The sequence below is a fragment of the Octopus bimaculoides genome, chromosome 6, assembly GCF_046866305.1.
Source record: "Octopus bimaculoides isolate indiv1 chromosome 6, ASM4686630v1, whole genome shotgun sequence".
Taxonomy (NCBI): Eukaryota; Metazoa; Mollusca; class Cephalopoda; order Octopoda; family Octopodidae; genus Octopus; species Octopus bimaculoides.
Window position 1 is genome coordinate 75,828,979 of NC_142933.1, and position 17,031 is coordinate 75,846,009.

At 37.2% G+C, this 17,031-nt stretch overlaps 1 protein-coding gene across 3 annotated transcripts in view; it reads left to right on the top strand.

Annotated features, from left to right (window-relative positions):
* The window catches only part of LOC106871560 (cleavage and polyadenylation specificity factor subunit 1), a 100,687-nt gene that overhangs the window by 2,176 nt on the left and 81,480 nt on the right, over window positions 1–17,031 (top strand). For all 3 annotated transcript variants that reach the window (XM_089354115.1, XM_052968705.2, XM_014918065.3), the window contains exons 2-8: window positions 737–908; window positions 3,640–3,679; window positions 4,559–4,689; window positions 7,565–7,645; window positions 9,476–9,624; window positions 13,782–13,925; window positions 15,018–15,157. In XM_089354115.1, coding sequence (XP_089210241.1) covers window positions 768–908; window positions 3,640–3,679; window positions 4,559–4,689; window positions 7,565–7,645; window positions 9,476–9,624; window positions 13,782–13,925; window positions 15,018–15,157 — 826 coding nt within the window. In that variant the 5' untranslated portion in view covers window positions 737–767. The remainder of the gene's footprint in view (window positions 1–736; window positions 909–3,639; window positions 3,680–4,558; window positions 4,690–7,564; window positions 7,646–9,475; window positions 9,625–13,781; window positions 13,926–15,017; window positions 15,158–17,031) is intronic.

Consider the following 17,031-nt stretch of genomic DNA (forward strand, 5'->3'; position numbering starts at 1 on the left):
TACTAGTCAAATACTAGGGGTAGCTACACTCATGCGAAATAACGATTCATTTATTCTAATAACAGGTTTCTGAATAAGTATATTTTGGGGTAAAATAAAAAAAGAATACAAGCTTAACAGAAATTAAATTCTCGTTTGTCTATTTGCAATTAGTCCATTAAGCCCATATCAGTTTAATTCATATGTTTAAGTGGATGTCTCTGATACTCAGTGGAAGCAAAATAGATGTGTAATTCTGTGTTTGCAGGGCTCAAAAGGATTTGAACTTCAGAGTTTAAGTTCAAATCCTTTAGAGTACGACTATGTGAGCTTTTCTAACTTTCACCTATTGCCTGTGTACACACACACACACACACACATTTAAATCTATGTATATAAATGTATGTGCGTGTGTATATATATGTATGTATATAAATATGTGTGTGTGTGTGTGTGTGTGTCTATATATATATATGCATTTTTAAAAGACAGCAGACAGCTCACAAGCAGATATGTATGCTGAACATAAAAAATATTTTTGTATTTAAAACTAGAGACACATACATCATACTCATTCATATGCATTACTTATACAAAGGCATGCATTTTAAATATGGCTTTCTTATGAGAAATGTTTATATTTTAGAGATTACTCATCAATGTGTGACTGAGGATATCTTGATTTTTTTTGAGAAAGTTGTTGGTTTGTTTGAAAATAAAACATATACATATATGATTTACATGTTTGTCTTTGCAGTTATTTGTGAAGCTATTTGGAGACAGTAACAATGTATGGTGTGTATCGCCCTACACACGCCCCTACGGGGATTGAACATTGTATATACTGTAATTTTTTCAATAATGTTGAAAAATCACTCATCATAGCAGGAGTCAATCAACTGCATGTGTTTCGCCTTACTCCAGAAGAGGTTTGTAAATTTTCATATCATATGTTCATTTCTTTCAAGATACTTGTTTCCAGAAAAAACATTAAACCCATTTGATGCCAACCCACCCCAGACCAGTTGTGGTTCTTTGATATAAACTTCGTTTTTAAAGTTATCTAAATTTAAAGCATCCATTAAAATTTCATATTAATCTATGTCCCAAATACCTGCTTAATAATCGTTTCTACTATAGGCACAAGGCCTGAAATTTGAGGGGTGGAGACTAGTTGATTACATCAACCCCAGTGTTTCACTGGTACTTAGTTTATCGATCCCCAAAAGGATGAATGGCAAAGTCAACCGTAGTGGAATTTGAACTCAGAATGTAAAGATGGACAAAATACTGCTAAACGTTTTTCCTGGCATGCTAATTGTACTGTCAGCTTGCCGCTTTTCAACTGCTTAATAGCAGTTATTTTAATACAGTGGTTCTCAACAAAATAGTAAACTGGGTCCACAAGTAGTATTTTATGGGTTCATGAAAGAAATTTTGCTCTATATGTATTTATTGCAAGAAAAAACTAGGCTTCTTTCTGACATTTTACATAGTTCAGCCTGCAAAAGTGAACTTGTGATAAACAAAATAAGAATTTTGAAGGAACTATCTATAAATCTAGTTTTAAAAAAAATTGAATGGCTATGGGGTCTGCCAGAATGAAATAATAATCAAAGGGTTCCATAGATAAAAAATGGTTGAGAACCAGTTTTAATCAATTCTTCAGACATGCCCTCCGCAGTACAGTCAGCCAATCTGACCAGTTATGCTGATGACACAAAAGTATTGCAGGCATAAAACTGTAGAAAGACCTGAATGAAATATACAAATGTGCTAACAAAGATAACATGCAGTTCAATGCTATGAAATTTCAGGCACTCCACTATTGGTCCAACACCAGGCTAAAATTGGAATACACTCGACCAGAAGGTAATACGATCCCAAAGTCAGAGTCGGTGCTTGACTTGGGGGTTCACATGAGCAATGATGTAACATTCCATGTGCATATTACCATGATGGCAACACTGTGCAGGCGAGTGGCTGGATGGATTCTGAGGACATTCAGAACCAGGAAAATGGAAGTCCTGCTACTCCTATGGGGGACTTTCATTCTCAGCCGCTTGGACTACTGCTCCCAACTATGGTCCCCAGAGAGTGTGAAACAAACTGGAATTCGAAGCATTCCAGTGCCAATACACAAAGAAGATTGATTCGATGCAAAAGATGGGCTACTGGGAAAGGCTAAAGGAGCTGAGTCTATTCCCTGGAAAAAAGACGAAAGAGATATGCAGTAATATATATTTAGAAGATCTTGGAGGGTTTAGATCCCAATTTTGGAATTGACAACTATACCAATCCTCGAACTGGACTGTACTGCATCATACCAAAGATCCCATCTTCCCCATCTTAAATAAGGACACAGTACTGCAATAGTCTGGGTTTCAAGGGCCTGCAATTGTTCAACATCCTGCCAGGCAACCATAGAGATATACATGGTGCTGATGTGGAAGTTTTCATGGAACGTCTGGACAGGTTTCTATCTGAGATACCAGATGAACCCTCATCGTGGCTGGAGACACAAAGAAGAGCGGCGCCATCGAACTTGCTACTCCATCAAAAACAATACTAGAAACAACACTAAGTAACTACAGGTAGTGCACCAGCATGACCTCAGCCCTGGGCTGAAACCAGTAAAAAATAAAAGAGTTTCAAAATGAATTGAAACAACAACTGGATTTCAGTAGAAATGTGGTATTAAATTTGTTAACAAGAATATCTCATAATATGGAAATGACATATTTTATATTGATTTTAGATGTGATGTATTCATTTAAGATAGAAAGGTAAGCCAGTGTTCTTAACCTATTGAGGCTTTTGTTGGTTGGGACTTATGTGGGGGAAGTTAATACAAATTATGTTCAGTTTGAATTTTGGCTTGATTAGAGTCCCAAATGGGTGTACTTATATGACAGAAAGGTTTTAAAAAATGTTATTACAGGATTTAAGATGCGAGATATCATAGGAGTGGCTAAAGGAGGGGAGTCAAATGAAATTTTCGGATCTTTTTTAAAACGGGGGCCACATTTTTCATTAATGTTTTACGTAGTGTTTTTGGTACAGAAAGACTTTCAAACTTCGTATACTTATCTATTTTGTGTTATAGAACAGAAAAATATTTTTGTATTCGAATTTATTTCATGTAAAAAATTGTCTTATTTCGATAATTTCAACCAATCACTGACGTCCATTCAGTCGATATACATTAAGTGCCGACTACATAAACAAACGTTTCTTCGTTTTATTTGCTTTTTTCATTTTAAATTTGCTTTAACCCTAACCCTAACCCTAACCCTAGGGTTAGGGTTAGAGTTAGGGTTAGGGTTAGGATTAATTGTTTCAGAATCGTTTGTTTATGTAGTCGGCACTTAATGTATATCGGCTGAATGGACGTCAGTGATTGGTTGAAATTACAGAAATACGACAACTTTAACATGGAATAATTTATGGATTTCTTTTTTTTTAAAGAAGACTAAGAGAAAAAGATGTTTTATATGACACATTCTACCAGTGTTCCAAGTTTCAAAGTGTTTCGTTAATGAAAAATGTGGCCCCCGTTTTAAAAAAGATCCAAATTTTCTTCTGTTACATCAGTATTTACAGACTCATTATATTCAGTCATATCAACGGTGATGAGACTATATTATCTTATATTTTCAGGCAGCACTTTTTGGAGATAAACTTCCTGAACGAATTGGTGGTAAGTGACTCGTATTTCAGAATATGATTGAAAAAATTTTCTAAATATGTTTTGTTTATACTTAAAAACATTTAAAACAAATTATATGAAACAAATCTGCACAAGCAAAGATTTGAATGTCTAGTAAATTTTGAAAATAATCCATAAAAGTAATATTATTTAGTTTTTGTTTTATTTTGGGACAGTCATTGTGCCAATAATAATAAATATAACACTGGTTCTATTTCACTTCTTTATTATTTGCTAATTTGTTAACTATTTAACCAACTAACTAATTGGTTGTTTGATTAATCCTTTGGTTAATCAATCAGTTATGTTTGTCAAAGTCCTTTCGTTGTCATTTGTAACCTCCTCAGTGGTATGCCCTCTCTGCTCCTACTCTGTTTCAGGTTTCATAATGATCCTCCTGAGATACAACAAAACCTGTTTCAATACATGGATTCACATGAAGAACCTTGCAAACCAAATATGAAAACAAATTATTTAGTTTTGTTTATAACAATAATTATTTTGTTGTTTTTTCTACTACTGTAGTTGATTTTGAGATTTGGGATGCTATTCTTACTAACACACAATCACTGCAGTGATGACACCATTTGTAGCTGTAACTAAGCAGTTTGTAAACATACACATAAATGCATAGTCACACTCACATACACATAACTGCATTCTCACACTCATACAAACACACATGTGGGGATGCTCAAATTATCTTGTGAAGTAATATACATGATTACTACTTAACATTATTACTGGCGTAAAATGACAATTCCAATTTATAAATTTAGCTCTTTGTTGTTTTTAAATTTCATTTATGTTTTACTTATATATGAAGTAATTATTTAATCTTTGATTTTTCTCTCTTTTTATGTTTTGCAGAGATTCGCAAGAAATTAAAATTAGAATGTATGTTGTCATTTAGTCTTTTTGGCAATGTGATGTCTATGAAATCAGTCAAATTGGTTGGTGCTCAACGAGATGCTTTACTTTTGAGTTTCATGGATGCTAAGGTATAGTAGATTTTTGAATTTTGTATTGCTTTTTTTGTTTATACTTGAAAACATATAACTCTTTAGCATTTAAACTTGCCTTATCTAGCCAAGATATTCTATGTTTTACGTTCAAACTGGCCAGATTCAGCCTCTCATACCAACCCTAAAATATCATTCTAAAAATATACAATCATATCACTGAAATCTCAAAGTAACAAAATAACATCTAATTAATTTAAAACAGTGTGACTAAATAGACATTACATTTGATAGAATAAACTGAATGCTCAATGGTTAAAGTAATTTCCAAATTTTCATGAGACAATTTGGTTGATGCTGGTGTCACGTAACCAGCAGCCATGCCGGTGGCATGTAAAAAACACTTTTCGAGCGCTGGGTCTCATAGAGGCAATGACAAATGACTGAGACTTTTGGCAATATGTTGTGCTTGAGAAGAAGACCCATCAAGCCAAGTGAAATCATGGTCATGGCAGATACTGGTGTCACACATCCATTACACTCTTGGAGTAGTTGGCATTAGGAAGGGCATCCAGCCATAGAAACCATGCCAAATCAGACTGGAGTCTGGTGCAGCCCCCCAGCTTACCTGGTCAAACTGTCCAACCCATGTCAGCATGGAAATTGGATGCTAAATGATGACAATGACAAATATTTTATACTCTTAGTCAATAAGGTGATACATGGAGTCATCATACCCAATGACTGGTGTAGCAGCACCATAGTCAACTGCTACAAAGGTAAAGGTGATGCATTAAATACGAATAATTACAGAGGTATCAAGTTGTTGGATCAGGTAATGAAAGTCACAGAGAGGGTCATAGCCCAACTAATTAGGGATAGAGTCAGTTTAGATGAGATTCAGTCTGGGTTTGTGCCAGGGAAAAGCACCACTGATGCTATATTTTTGGTAAGACAGCTGCAGGAGAAGTACCTAGCCAAATATAAATCTCTGTACCTGGCTTTCGATGACATGGAGAAAGCCTTTGACAGGGTCCCCCGATCCCTTATCTGGTGGTCAATGTGGAAACTAGGGATAGATGAGTGGTTAGTGAGAGCTGTACAAGCCATGTACTGAGATGCTGTCAGTAAGGTGAGGGTTGTCAATGAGTACAGTGAAGAATTCCGGGTAGGGGTAGGGGTCTAGCGAGGATCAGTCCTCAGCTCCCTCTTATTCATCATAGTCCTCCAGGCAATAACAGATGAATTCAAGACAGGATACCCCCCAGGAGCTTCTCTATGCTGATGACCTTGCTCTAATAGCTGAGTCACTATCAGAACTAGAGGAGAAGTTTCAGGTGTGGAAGCAAGGTCTAGAATCGAAGGGCCTTAGAGTCAATCTTGTAAAAACCAAAGTCTCAATAAGTAAGAAGGCAGACAAACCACAAATCTCTTCAGGTAGATGACCCTGCTCGATCTGTAGAAAAAGCATAGGTAGAAACTCTATAAGATGCACTCAGTGTAAGCTATGGACACATAAGAGGTGCAGCAATATCAAAGGAAGGCTAACTGGGAAGATAGTTTTTGTGTGTGGCAAATGCTCGGGAGCAATAAACACTGAAAATGTGCAGAAAACAGCTTCTGTCACATTCCAGGGGAAAAAACTAGAAGTAGTTGATAGCTTCTGTTACCTAGTTGACCAAGTCAGTAGCTGGGGTGGATGCTCTGAGAGTGTAGCTGCTAGAATAAGAATAGCCTGGGCAAAGTTCAGAGAGCTCTTACCTCTGCTAGTGACAAAGGGCCTCTTGCTCAGAGTAAACTGTGCTTGCGAAGACCAGTTGAGTCAAGTGAAGTCATTGTCGTGGGTGATGACAGTACTGCTTAATTGGCACCCATGCTGGTGGCTCGTAAAAAGCACCATTCATGTGTGGTCGATGCCAGTGCTGCCTGACTGGTCCTGTGCTGGTGGCATGTAAAAAGCAGCATCCAAGTGTGATCATTGCCAGTGCTGCCTGATTGGCTCCTGTGATGGTGGCACGCAAAAAGCACCCACTATACTCTTGGAATGGTTAGTGTTAGGAAGGGCATCCAGCTGTAGAAACTTTTCCAGATCAGATTGGAGCCTGGTGCAGCCTTCTGGCTGGCCAGCCCTCAGCCAAACCGTTCAACCCATGCCAGCATGGAAAGCGGACGTTTAATGATGATTACATCCTTGTAACTTTAACCCCTTTTGTTGTCATATTTCTGTTTTAAATACGCTACCTTTGATTCGATTAAATTTGAAAAATAATGAAGAATTTAGTAAACTAAGTTTGTCATTATTAAGCTGGTGAAAGGTGGTAAGCTGGCAGAATTATTAGCATGTTGGACAAAATGCTTAGTGATATTTCTTCTAATTCTTTACATTCTGATTTCAAATTCTGCTGAGGTTGACTTTGACCTTCATCCTTTCAGTGTTGATAAAATAAGTACCAGTTGAGCATTGGGGTTGAAGTAATTGACTAAGCTCCTCTCTTCAAATTTCTGGACTTTATGTCAAAATTTGAAATCATTATTAAGCTAGGTTTTGGAACCTGAGTTAGCATGAAATGTTGATAGGAGATTCTTTTTAGATTATTTTAAAACAGGAACATTTTCGATAGAACCAAGAGTGGTGTCAAGCTGGTTGATATCAAAAAATTTAAAGTTGAATTACCATTTGGTTTTGTGTTTAGTCTTTGCTACAAGCATTGTATTCCTATAGGGCCAGAATGCTATTGTTTTCTTCAGAGGGCTTAGCTGATAACAATAACAGACTTCACTCTAAATTCACAGTATCTTAGTTAAAAATAAGTGGACATTCAGTAGTATAGTAAAACAGATGTAACAAACAAAATCTACAATATATGTTATACAATGCAGATGAAATTATTTCTAAAACTTACCATATTTCTAGCTTTCTCTGGTGGAGTATGATCCTGGGACTCATGATTTGAAGACTTTATCTCTTCATTACTTTGAAGAACAAGAATTAAAAGTGAGTTTTCTTTTTTTTAATTTCTGCTGTATTCTTTAAAAAATTGGATGAAGTTTTATTTTCAGTTTACCATTAAGTTTTTGAATTATAAACATTCCTTGTATGATAGTTCAATCATGTCTTTTTATTTTTGCCTTGCTTCCATAGTTTGAGCATATAAAGTGATATTTATTTTCATATTTGTTAGTTCTTGTGCTTATTGAACTCTGTTGATCCCCACTCATTTTGAATCTAATTTTACTGTCACATTTTAAATCTTAAACATAATTATTTAATTTCTTTTTCAAAAAATTTGATCACCAATACAATGTATGTTTGATTTAAAGTACTTGAGGTTTTATTTATTTATATATCATCATCATCATCGTTTAACATCCGCTTTCCATGCTAGCACGGGTTGGGCGATTTGACTGAGGACTGGTGGACCAGATGGCTACACCAGGCTCCAATCTGATTTGGCAGAGTTTCTACAGCTGGATGCCCTTCCTACACCAACCACTCTGAGAGAGTAGTGGGTGCTTTTTATGTGCCACCGGCATGAGGGCCATTCCAGCATGTAAAAGTAGTGTTGTGAATTAAACTTTTGAATCAATTCAAATATGCTTGGGACATAATCAGTTTTAGTTCAACCCTTTAGTGTTTAAACTGGCCATGTCTAACCAATGACGATATAATGTATATCCTCATTGTCATCTTTCCTTTCTATGTCTATTTCTTTCCATGCTGGCATGGACTAGACGACCAGATGCTACAGCCTAGCGGTTGAGGGTACCTGTAGAAGAGGTAGACCAAGGAAGACCGGGGATGAGGTGGTGAAGCACGACCTTTGAACATTAGGCCTCACCGAGGCAATGACTAATGACCGAGGCCTTTGGAAATATGCTGTGCGTGAGAAGACCCGGCAAGACAAGTGAGACCATAACCCGTGGCCTTTACCAGGGGTGTAGCCAGCTCACTTATGCGTACCTTTCCATCTTTGGACACAAAACCCTGCTTGCGAAGACCTGTTGAGGCAAGTGAAATCGAAAGCGAAATCGAACCAATTTTGATGACTGGCACTCATGCCAACCTTCCTTCATTGGACACTAAACTCTGCTTGCGAAGACCTATTGGGGCAAGTGAAATCGAAACTGAACCAAATTCGATGACTGGCACCCATATCAGTGGAGCGCTAACAGCACCATCTGAGCGGGATCACTGCCAGAGTAGCTGTCTGGCTTCCGTACCGATGGCATGTAAAAAGCACCATTTGAGCATGATCGTTACCAGCGTTGACTTACTGGCACTTGTACCAGTGGCACATGAACAAAACATCCAAGCGAGGTCGTTGCCAGTGCCGGTGGACTGACTCATGTGCTTGCACAATTATGTGTGAATGTTGATGTTCTACAGCTTTGCTTGAACAGAATATGTTTACATTCCTTGTTGACATTATGCCTGGTTGCTCTGTGTTTTCAAAGACTTGTGAAATATTAAAACTCCTTTACTTGTAAAAACAGTTAAGTGTTGGCAACCAAAAGAATATTTGGCCATAAAGTCCTGCCTGAAATACATCCCATGTCAAAAAAATGCTGTCATGGAAATATGGATATTAAAACAAATACAATTCTCTGCACAACTCATGCTAGCATGGAAAAATCAACATCAAATCAACAAATATCATCATTTAACATTCATGTTCCATGCTGGCATGGGTTATATTTATTTTTTATATTTTTAAGAAAAGTTGAATTGAAAAATAATTAAAATAATATTCAATGATTTTATCTGTATATATATATATATATATATATATATATATAAATCCTAAACTTTTTTCACAATATATAGTGTGGTTTTGTTGAAAACCGACACCTTCCAATTGTCCGTGTGGATCCAGATGGGAGATGTGCTGCAATGTTGATTTACGGTAGACACCTTACAATTTTACCATTTCGTCATGATGTCAGTTTGGAAGAAGGAGATACTACATTAGGCTGGTAAATAAATTTCTGTGATATTTTGATTGCTTTTCTTCTAAATTTCATCTTTTTCATTTGTTGGTGGATTTATGAAAATATTTTCTGTTTCTTCTTGATTTAAATTTACCTTTTTTCCTTCCCCTCCAAATTACCTTACATTGGATGGCTATTCAAATTATGAAATTTATATGGAGCAGTTGGTATTTTTTTCTTCTAATTAATACTTGAATTATTTCTTTAATGATAGCCACTAAGTTTGCTAAGTTCAGTGAAGTAAATGTTTTTATTATAGGTCTAAGCTATGATTGATTGTGCATTATTCCAGTTGTACCACACACATAGAGTAAGGAACATTCTTCTACATACAACAATGATTTTACCCCAGCTTCTTGGTTTGCATGACATTATAATCTTTCAGTATTACTATGTCAGTTCTTAAAACACTCTTGTTTTGGTCACAGACAATAGCTGAATGTTAGATTTTGTATTCTGTTACTTGATGGCAGGTCTGCAGGCTGAATATCCTTGTAATCTTGGCTTCTTTATTTTTAAAGTTATATGGATACTACTTATTATAGGGCTAGTGTTTGGCACCCTGATAGAGTATAGTGAATTGTTTCTGAAGATTTGTCACGTTGGTTCTATTTATTCATCATCATCATCATTATCATCATCATCATCATCATTTAATGCCCATTGTCCATGGGTTGGACGGTTTGACCATGCTGGCAAGCTGGAAGGCTGTACCAGACTCTAGTCTGACTTAGCATGGTTTCTATGGCTGGATGCCCTTCCTAATGCCAACCACTCTGAGAGTGTAATGGATGCTTTTTACGTGCCATTTGCGTGACATCAGTTTTTTCTATGACTACGATTTCACTTGGCTTGATGGGTCTTCTTCTGAAGCACGGCATACTGCCAAAGGTCTCAATCATTTGTCATTCCCCCCATGAGGCGCAACATACTGTACAGGTGCTTTTTACATGCCACTGGCATCAGCCACCTTTAATTCCGTGAGGCCCTGGACAAAGCATCTATAAAATGGTGGCAGCATTAATAATTGCTATTTAAACACTCAAAAATAATCTGCCCACGGTTGTTGGATGTCTGATACATGTTACAGTGTGATCATCATCATCATCATCATCACTTAATGTCCGCTTTATATGCTGCCAATGGTTGGACAGTTTGACAAGAGAAGACTGCTTGGCATGGTTTCGACAGCTGTGTACCCTTCCTAATGCCAATCACTTTATAGAGTGTACTGGGTACCTCTTATGTGGAACCAGCAGCAGTGAGGTCATTAAGTAGTTTGCAAGATGAGAACCACTAAACTGAGTGGGATGGCTTTGTGTTAGGTGATGAAAAGTTAGAATATGTTAGAGGAGCAGAAACAGGTATCTTGCAGTGGAAGAGATACATGGCTACCCCAGTTAGGAAAAAAGAGAGGAGAAAGGGAGAGATGGTAAAACTGTGTCAGAGTACACCCTCAAATGACAGGAAGGTGTATATGAGGGTGGACTGAAAAGTTCATAGGTTGCCCATGATGCAATGATTGAACTTGACCAAATATGTTTTATTTTTCGACATAGTTTCCCCTGTGGTCCATATGCTTCTTCCATCAGTATTGTAGCGCTTGGATTCCCATGGTATAGAAGCTCTCATCCTGACCCTCAAAAAAGTCCTCAACAGCAGATATGACCTCATCATTGGTCTGATACTGCTTCCCAGCCAAGTGTTTTGTCCTGTTGGGGAACAGAAAATAGTCAGATGGTGCCAAATCAGGAGAATATGGAGGGTGATCAACCAGTTCAAAGCCACAGTCATGCACAGTAGCCATTGTAACCACAGACTTGTGTGCAGGAACATTGTCCTGGTGAAGCAGGATACTCTTTGTTAGTTTTCCAGGCTGTTTTGATTTGATTGCTTTTCGCAGCTGACTCAGCAAGTTGGCATAGTATTCTCCATTGATAGTATGGCCTTTCTGAAAGTGGTCAATGAACACAAAGCCCTTTGCATCCCAAAAGATGGAGGCCATCACCTTCCCTGCCGATGACATCACCTTGGCCTTCTTTGGCGGGGGAGAAGATGGGTGTTTCCACTGCATGGACTGCTGTTTGGTCTCAATATTCATCTTGGGTGAGGAAATGCTCAAGAAAACCAGCTGTATTTGCTTCAAAAAGTGCCAAGTTCACCTGTAACATAACCAGCATAGTGTGCTTTTGATCAGGTGTCAAAATTGGTGGTACTCACCGAGCGGAAACCTTCAACATACCAAGTTCGTTATGCAGAATGTTCTCAACTCGTTCACAGGAGAGGCCTACATTAACTATCTGATTAACATTTAAATGTCTGTCATCCATCACCATGCGGTGAACGTGGTTGATGTTTTCTTGGGTGGTGGCTGTGGCAGGACGTCTGGACCTCGGGTCATCTTCAAGACTCTCCCTACCCCTCTTGAATTCAGCTGCCCACTTTTGCACAGTTGATAAAGCTGGAGCATCATCCCCTAATGTAGCAACCATGTCAGCATGAATGTCCTTGGGGGCTAACGCCTTTTTCTGTAGATATTTGATAGCACCATGGTGCCAAATTTTATCCATTTTCACAAAATGTTTCTAGCACCACTTTTCCAAGTCCTCAATTCTGTATCCAGTGTAGGTTTATCTGGAAAGAAAAAATGCAGTTAACATCAGTAAAAGTTGAATTCAATGCATGTCAAGTTTAATTACTGTATGATAACTCCTTCTTAGTCAGCCTATGAACTTTTTAGCCTACCCTAGTATAAGTACACAGACTCACACATGCACACACACTCACACACGCACACACGTTGCTTTATGTCAGACTAGCTTAAGAGCTGCCATATCGAGCATTCAGTACATATTTTCATTAAAACAATGCTAAAATTTGTTGACTTGGAACTTATTGCAAAGCTGCATGATAAACATTTTTTGTCTTCCCATTCGGGGGTCAGTACAATTTTTTTTCTGTCTAACCTCTTTCTTTCTTTCTCTCTCTCTCTCTCTTTCTCTCTCCCCCTCTCTCTCTCTCTCTCTCTCTGTCTCCCTCTCTCTCTCTCTCTCTCTCTTTCTGTTGATTGTTTTCAACCATTACCATCACCATCACCAGTATCACCATCATCACCACCACAACTACCATACATAAACCATTCAGACTTCTGACGCCACCACCATCAATACCGTTTACTTCACTGCCTTCCCCCTCCATCACCATCATCACCACAGTCTTTCACATTGCTTACTATCACCATCTCTGACTGTCACAGCTACCACCACCACCACCCCCACCCCCACCGTCGCCTCTGCCTCTCACAACTACAACTCATACTATTACTATCACCCCATTACCATCACAACTGTCAATCTACTACCGCCCTCACCGTCTCTATTACTCTCACCCCAAGATGAGGAATAGTAGGAGTGTCATTGAATAGTGAGAGAGGTGGGGTCAAAGTGTGACACACTGACACAGAAATTCGTTTTGGCATTTATTATTATAGATGATGTTTTAAAATTTATTTTCAGCAGGTTTCTTATGTCCTGATCTATTACGTGCGTTCTGTTATATTTTGACTCATTATTTCTAACTTAATGCATTTGCTTGGACTGTTGGTATGTTGATGGCAATGTTAATGAGCTTTTGCTACTGAAATGGACTTTTAGATGTTTAAATCATTTAAAGCACTCATTCTTCTAGTTTTTTCTCTGTCAGATTTGGTTTAACCCGTAAGAACCTATATAATGCAACTCTCATCATATAAGACATCATATACACTTATTCACAAATCTAAAATAATTCAAAACCTGTAAAATATCCAAACTTGCATTAACTCTTTAGCATTCAGTTTATCAAATGTGAATGCTTATTTATTCACTGTTTTGAATTAATCATGTATTATCTCATTAGTTCAAAATTTCAATGATGTGATTGTTTATTTTTAGGATGATGTTGTAGAGTAGGTGTGAGAGGCCAGATCTGGTCAGTTTCAGCATAAAATAGACAGAATATTTGGGCTGGATATGGCTAGTTTAAATGCTAAAGGGTTAATTCTCTGGCTTTTTTTCCTCTGGATTAATAAATAATGATGGTTGAAAAAAAAGAGACTTAAAGATCTAATTGCTGTTACTTAAATAAGATATTATCTGTTTCAGTAAACCACCAATACTTTCATCATATTTAATTGATCTTCGCTCCATGGATGAGAAAATTACTAATGTTTTAGACATTCAGTTTCTGCATGGTTATTATGAACCAACAATTTTCATCTTGTATGAACCTCTGCAAACTTGGTCAGGGTAAGTGTGATAAAGTTTAACTTTAAAAGCAAGCTTGTTTTTCTGTTTGAATGAAATGGAAACAAATATTTGAATTTGTTTGTATTATTTGATATTTTATTGTTAATTATAAAAAAAAAAAAAAGACCCCCAGCTAAACCCAACATGTTTTAGCAGGTTTTTTCTTCAATAGAAAATGTAAATGACATCTAAGAAAAATGAAACATCAACTTAGGAAGGGCATTCAGCTGTAGAAACTCTGCCAAATCAGATTGGAGCCTGGTGTAGCCATCTGGTTCACCAGTCCTCAGTCAAATCGTCCAACCCATGCTAGCATGGAAAGCAGACGTTAAATGATGATGATGATGAACTTATGAGTGCTTCATATCAATTGCTTAATTGTTGGCCCCCACCATGATTTGAATTTACAAAAGCAAGTTTCTAAAATCCATCTCCTCCTCCTCTTTTGTGTTTGCCATTATTAGCAAGATCATTATATATTCTCATGATTGCTATCAGTATCATCATTATTCTTGTTTCTACCACCACCAGTACCACTGTCACTGCAGCTGTTGCCTCCATTAAATGGCTACATATATACAAACATTCACAGCCATTTGTTTCATGAAACATTGGCGATCATCATCATAGATTCATGTTCCATGCTGGCATAGGTTGCCTGGTTTGACATGATCCAATGGGTTCAAGGTCTGCATCATTTTCTTTGGCATGAATTCTACAGTTGGATAGGAAGTGCATTCGACTTTACAGTGTATACAAGTTGCTTTGTTTGTGACACTGATACTAGTAAGGTTACTATGCAGCCTGCAAGACTATGAACCTCAAATGAGCAGCTTTATTCTAAAACACAAGGAGTAAAAACATAAGAGAAAGGGCCAGAGAGAACAGTCTTCTTGCTGTGGAAAAAACTACATGACTACTTACATTGGTAATTGACTTAAAGTGGGCTTCTTTAATAATGAGGCACCAGTGCAATAATTAAAAATTTGTCTCTTTTGCTGTTTCAGTTGGTTATCCTAGAACAGGAAATAATTTTTCAGAAACTATTTCCTATCAATTTATCAAATATTGTGAAATAATATATCTTTTTAGGCGAACAGCTGTACGAACAGATACTTGCAGCATTGTGGCTATTTCTTTAAATATCCAACAGAAAGTTCATCCTGTTATATGGTCATTAACAAACTTACCCTTTGACTGCTTCTGTGCTTTACCAATTCCTAAACCCATAGGTAAGTGTTCACTATAGTTTCTTTGGTACTTTACAGTTATCAGTAGCCAATTTTTTGTTTACTAAAGGATTAGTAAAATAAGCTACTAAATAATGACCCTTTTCCTTCTCCATGGAGTAGTGATAGTTATTCTGAAAGCTTGTCAATCAGCTATTAAATCTGTCTCATGAGTGTAATAGTTTATTTACTAATCCTTTAGTAAATAAAGAATTGACTTTCAATAAAAAGAAAGTACCATTTTTCATTTCAATAATTTAGAAAATTAAAATACGATTTTTACTATTATGTATCATATTAGTAATAATTTGTACTATGTATCCATTTATAATAGTGACTGTGCTGGTGCCACGTAAAAAGCACCCAATATACTCTGTCAAGTGGTTGGTAAGGAAGAGCATCCAGCTATAGAAACCATACCAAAACAGATAATAGAGCTTGATGTAGCTCTCTGGCTTACCAACTCCTGTTAAATTGTCCAACCCATGCAAGCATGGAAAACAAATATTAAATGATGATGATGATGATGCCTACCAGAGATTTTTATGTATAGAAAAATTGCTGTTTGTTGTGATCCCATATTGCTTGAAGTTGGCTTTCTTAACTGAACAGTTAGTATGGAAAAAGAAAGCACTAAGCACTAGTCTGAAAAGATAGTTTCTCTTATGTTGGTGTACACAGTAAATAAAACAGACCTGCTTTCTTTAAAGTGGCTCAAACCAGAATAAGGCAGAGAAAATACCCAAAATAGGAAGAGTTCTTGATGTGTTTAGTTTTATCTTTTTGCATTTTGAATACAAATATTGCCATGGTCAACTTTGTTTTACATTCTTCTAGAGCTGATAATTTAGCACCAGCTGAAGTGCTAGCACTGATCTTCACTCTCCCCTGCGTTAATTTGTGGGCTTTACACTTATGGTAGAAAAGATTGTTATTGTCATGCTTGAGGATTAGTAGAATTGGTAGTGTTGGATAAAATGTCTTGAAAGATTTTGCTGTTGCTTTGAATTCTGAGTTTGAATCCCACTTCAGTTACTTTTTTTGCCTTTCACCCTTCAAGATTTAATAAAATATATACCAGTCATCTACTGGAATCAGTTTAACTATTCCGTCTGCCATAATTTATGGTTTGTGCCTATGTTAAAAGCCATTAATATGTTGGTGGAGTGGCAGAAACAGTAATTTGGTATTTCGTCCAGTATATTTTAACCCTTTTGATACCAACTTGCCTAGAATTGCCTCTAGTTCTATGATACAAAACCACTCATTTAAACAGTCCTTATTTAAATTTAAAATCTTGCTTCATAATTTTATATAAAACCTTTTATATTCTAAACAACATCCATCCATTTTTGGTGCCCACTATTTCTGGGAAATAACTTGGTAACCCTGCCAGTGCGGGTGCCATGTAAAAAGCATCCAGTCCATACTGTAAAGTGGTTGGCATTTGGAAGGGCATCCAGCTGTAAAAAACCATGCTAAAACTAACCTCACCTGTAAAAACCATGCCAAAACTGACCTCAGTCCACTCTGTGGGGTGGTTGGTGTTAGGAAGGGCAACCAACTGTAAAAACCATACCAAAACAGACACAGAAGTCTGGTGCAGTCTTCTGCCTGGCCAGCTCCTGTCAAACTATCCAACGTATGCCAGCATGGAAGGGGAACGTTAAACAGTGATGATGATGTTTTAGGGGTAGAGACTACAGCCATCTCCTCTATAGATTCCTATCAGAAGTGACTGTTGTCATGCTTTCCTGCTGGATTTCTTAGTGTGATGAACTGAGTCTATGGATATTATCCATCTTGCTCGTGGTGTACCTGTAGGTCTCCTGTTGGTTGTCTTGGTTTGAGGAATCTGTTTTGTGAGCCTTTCCTGC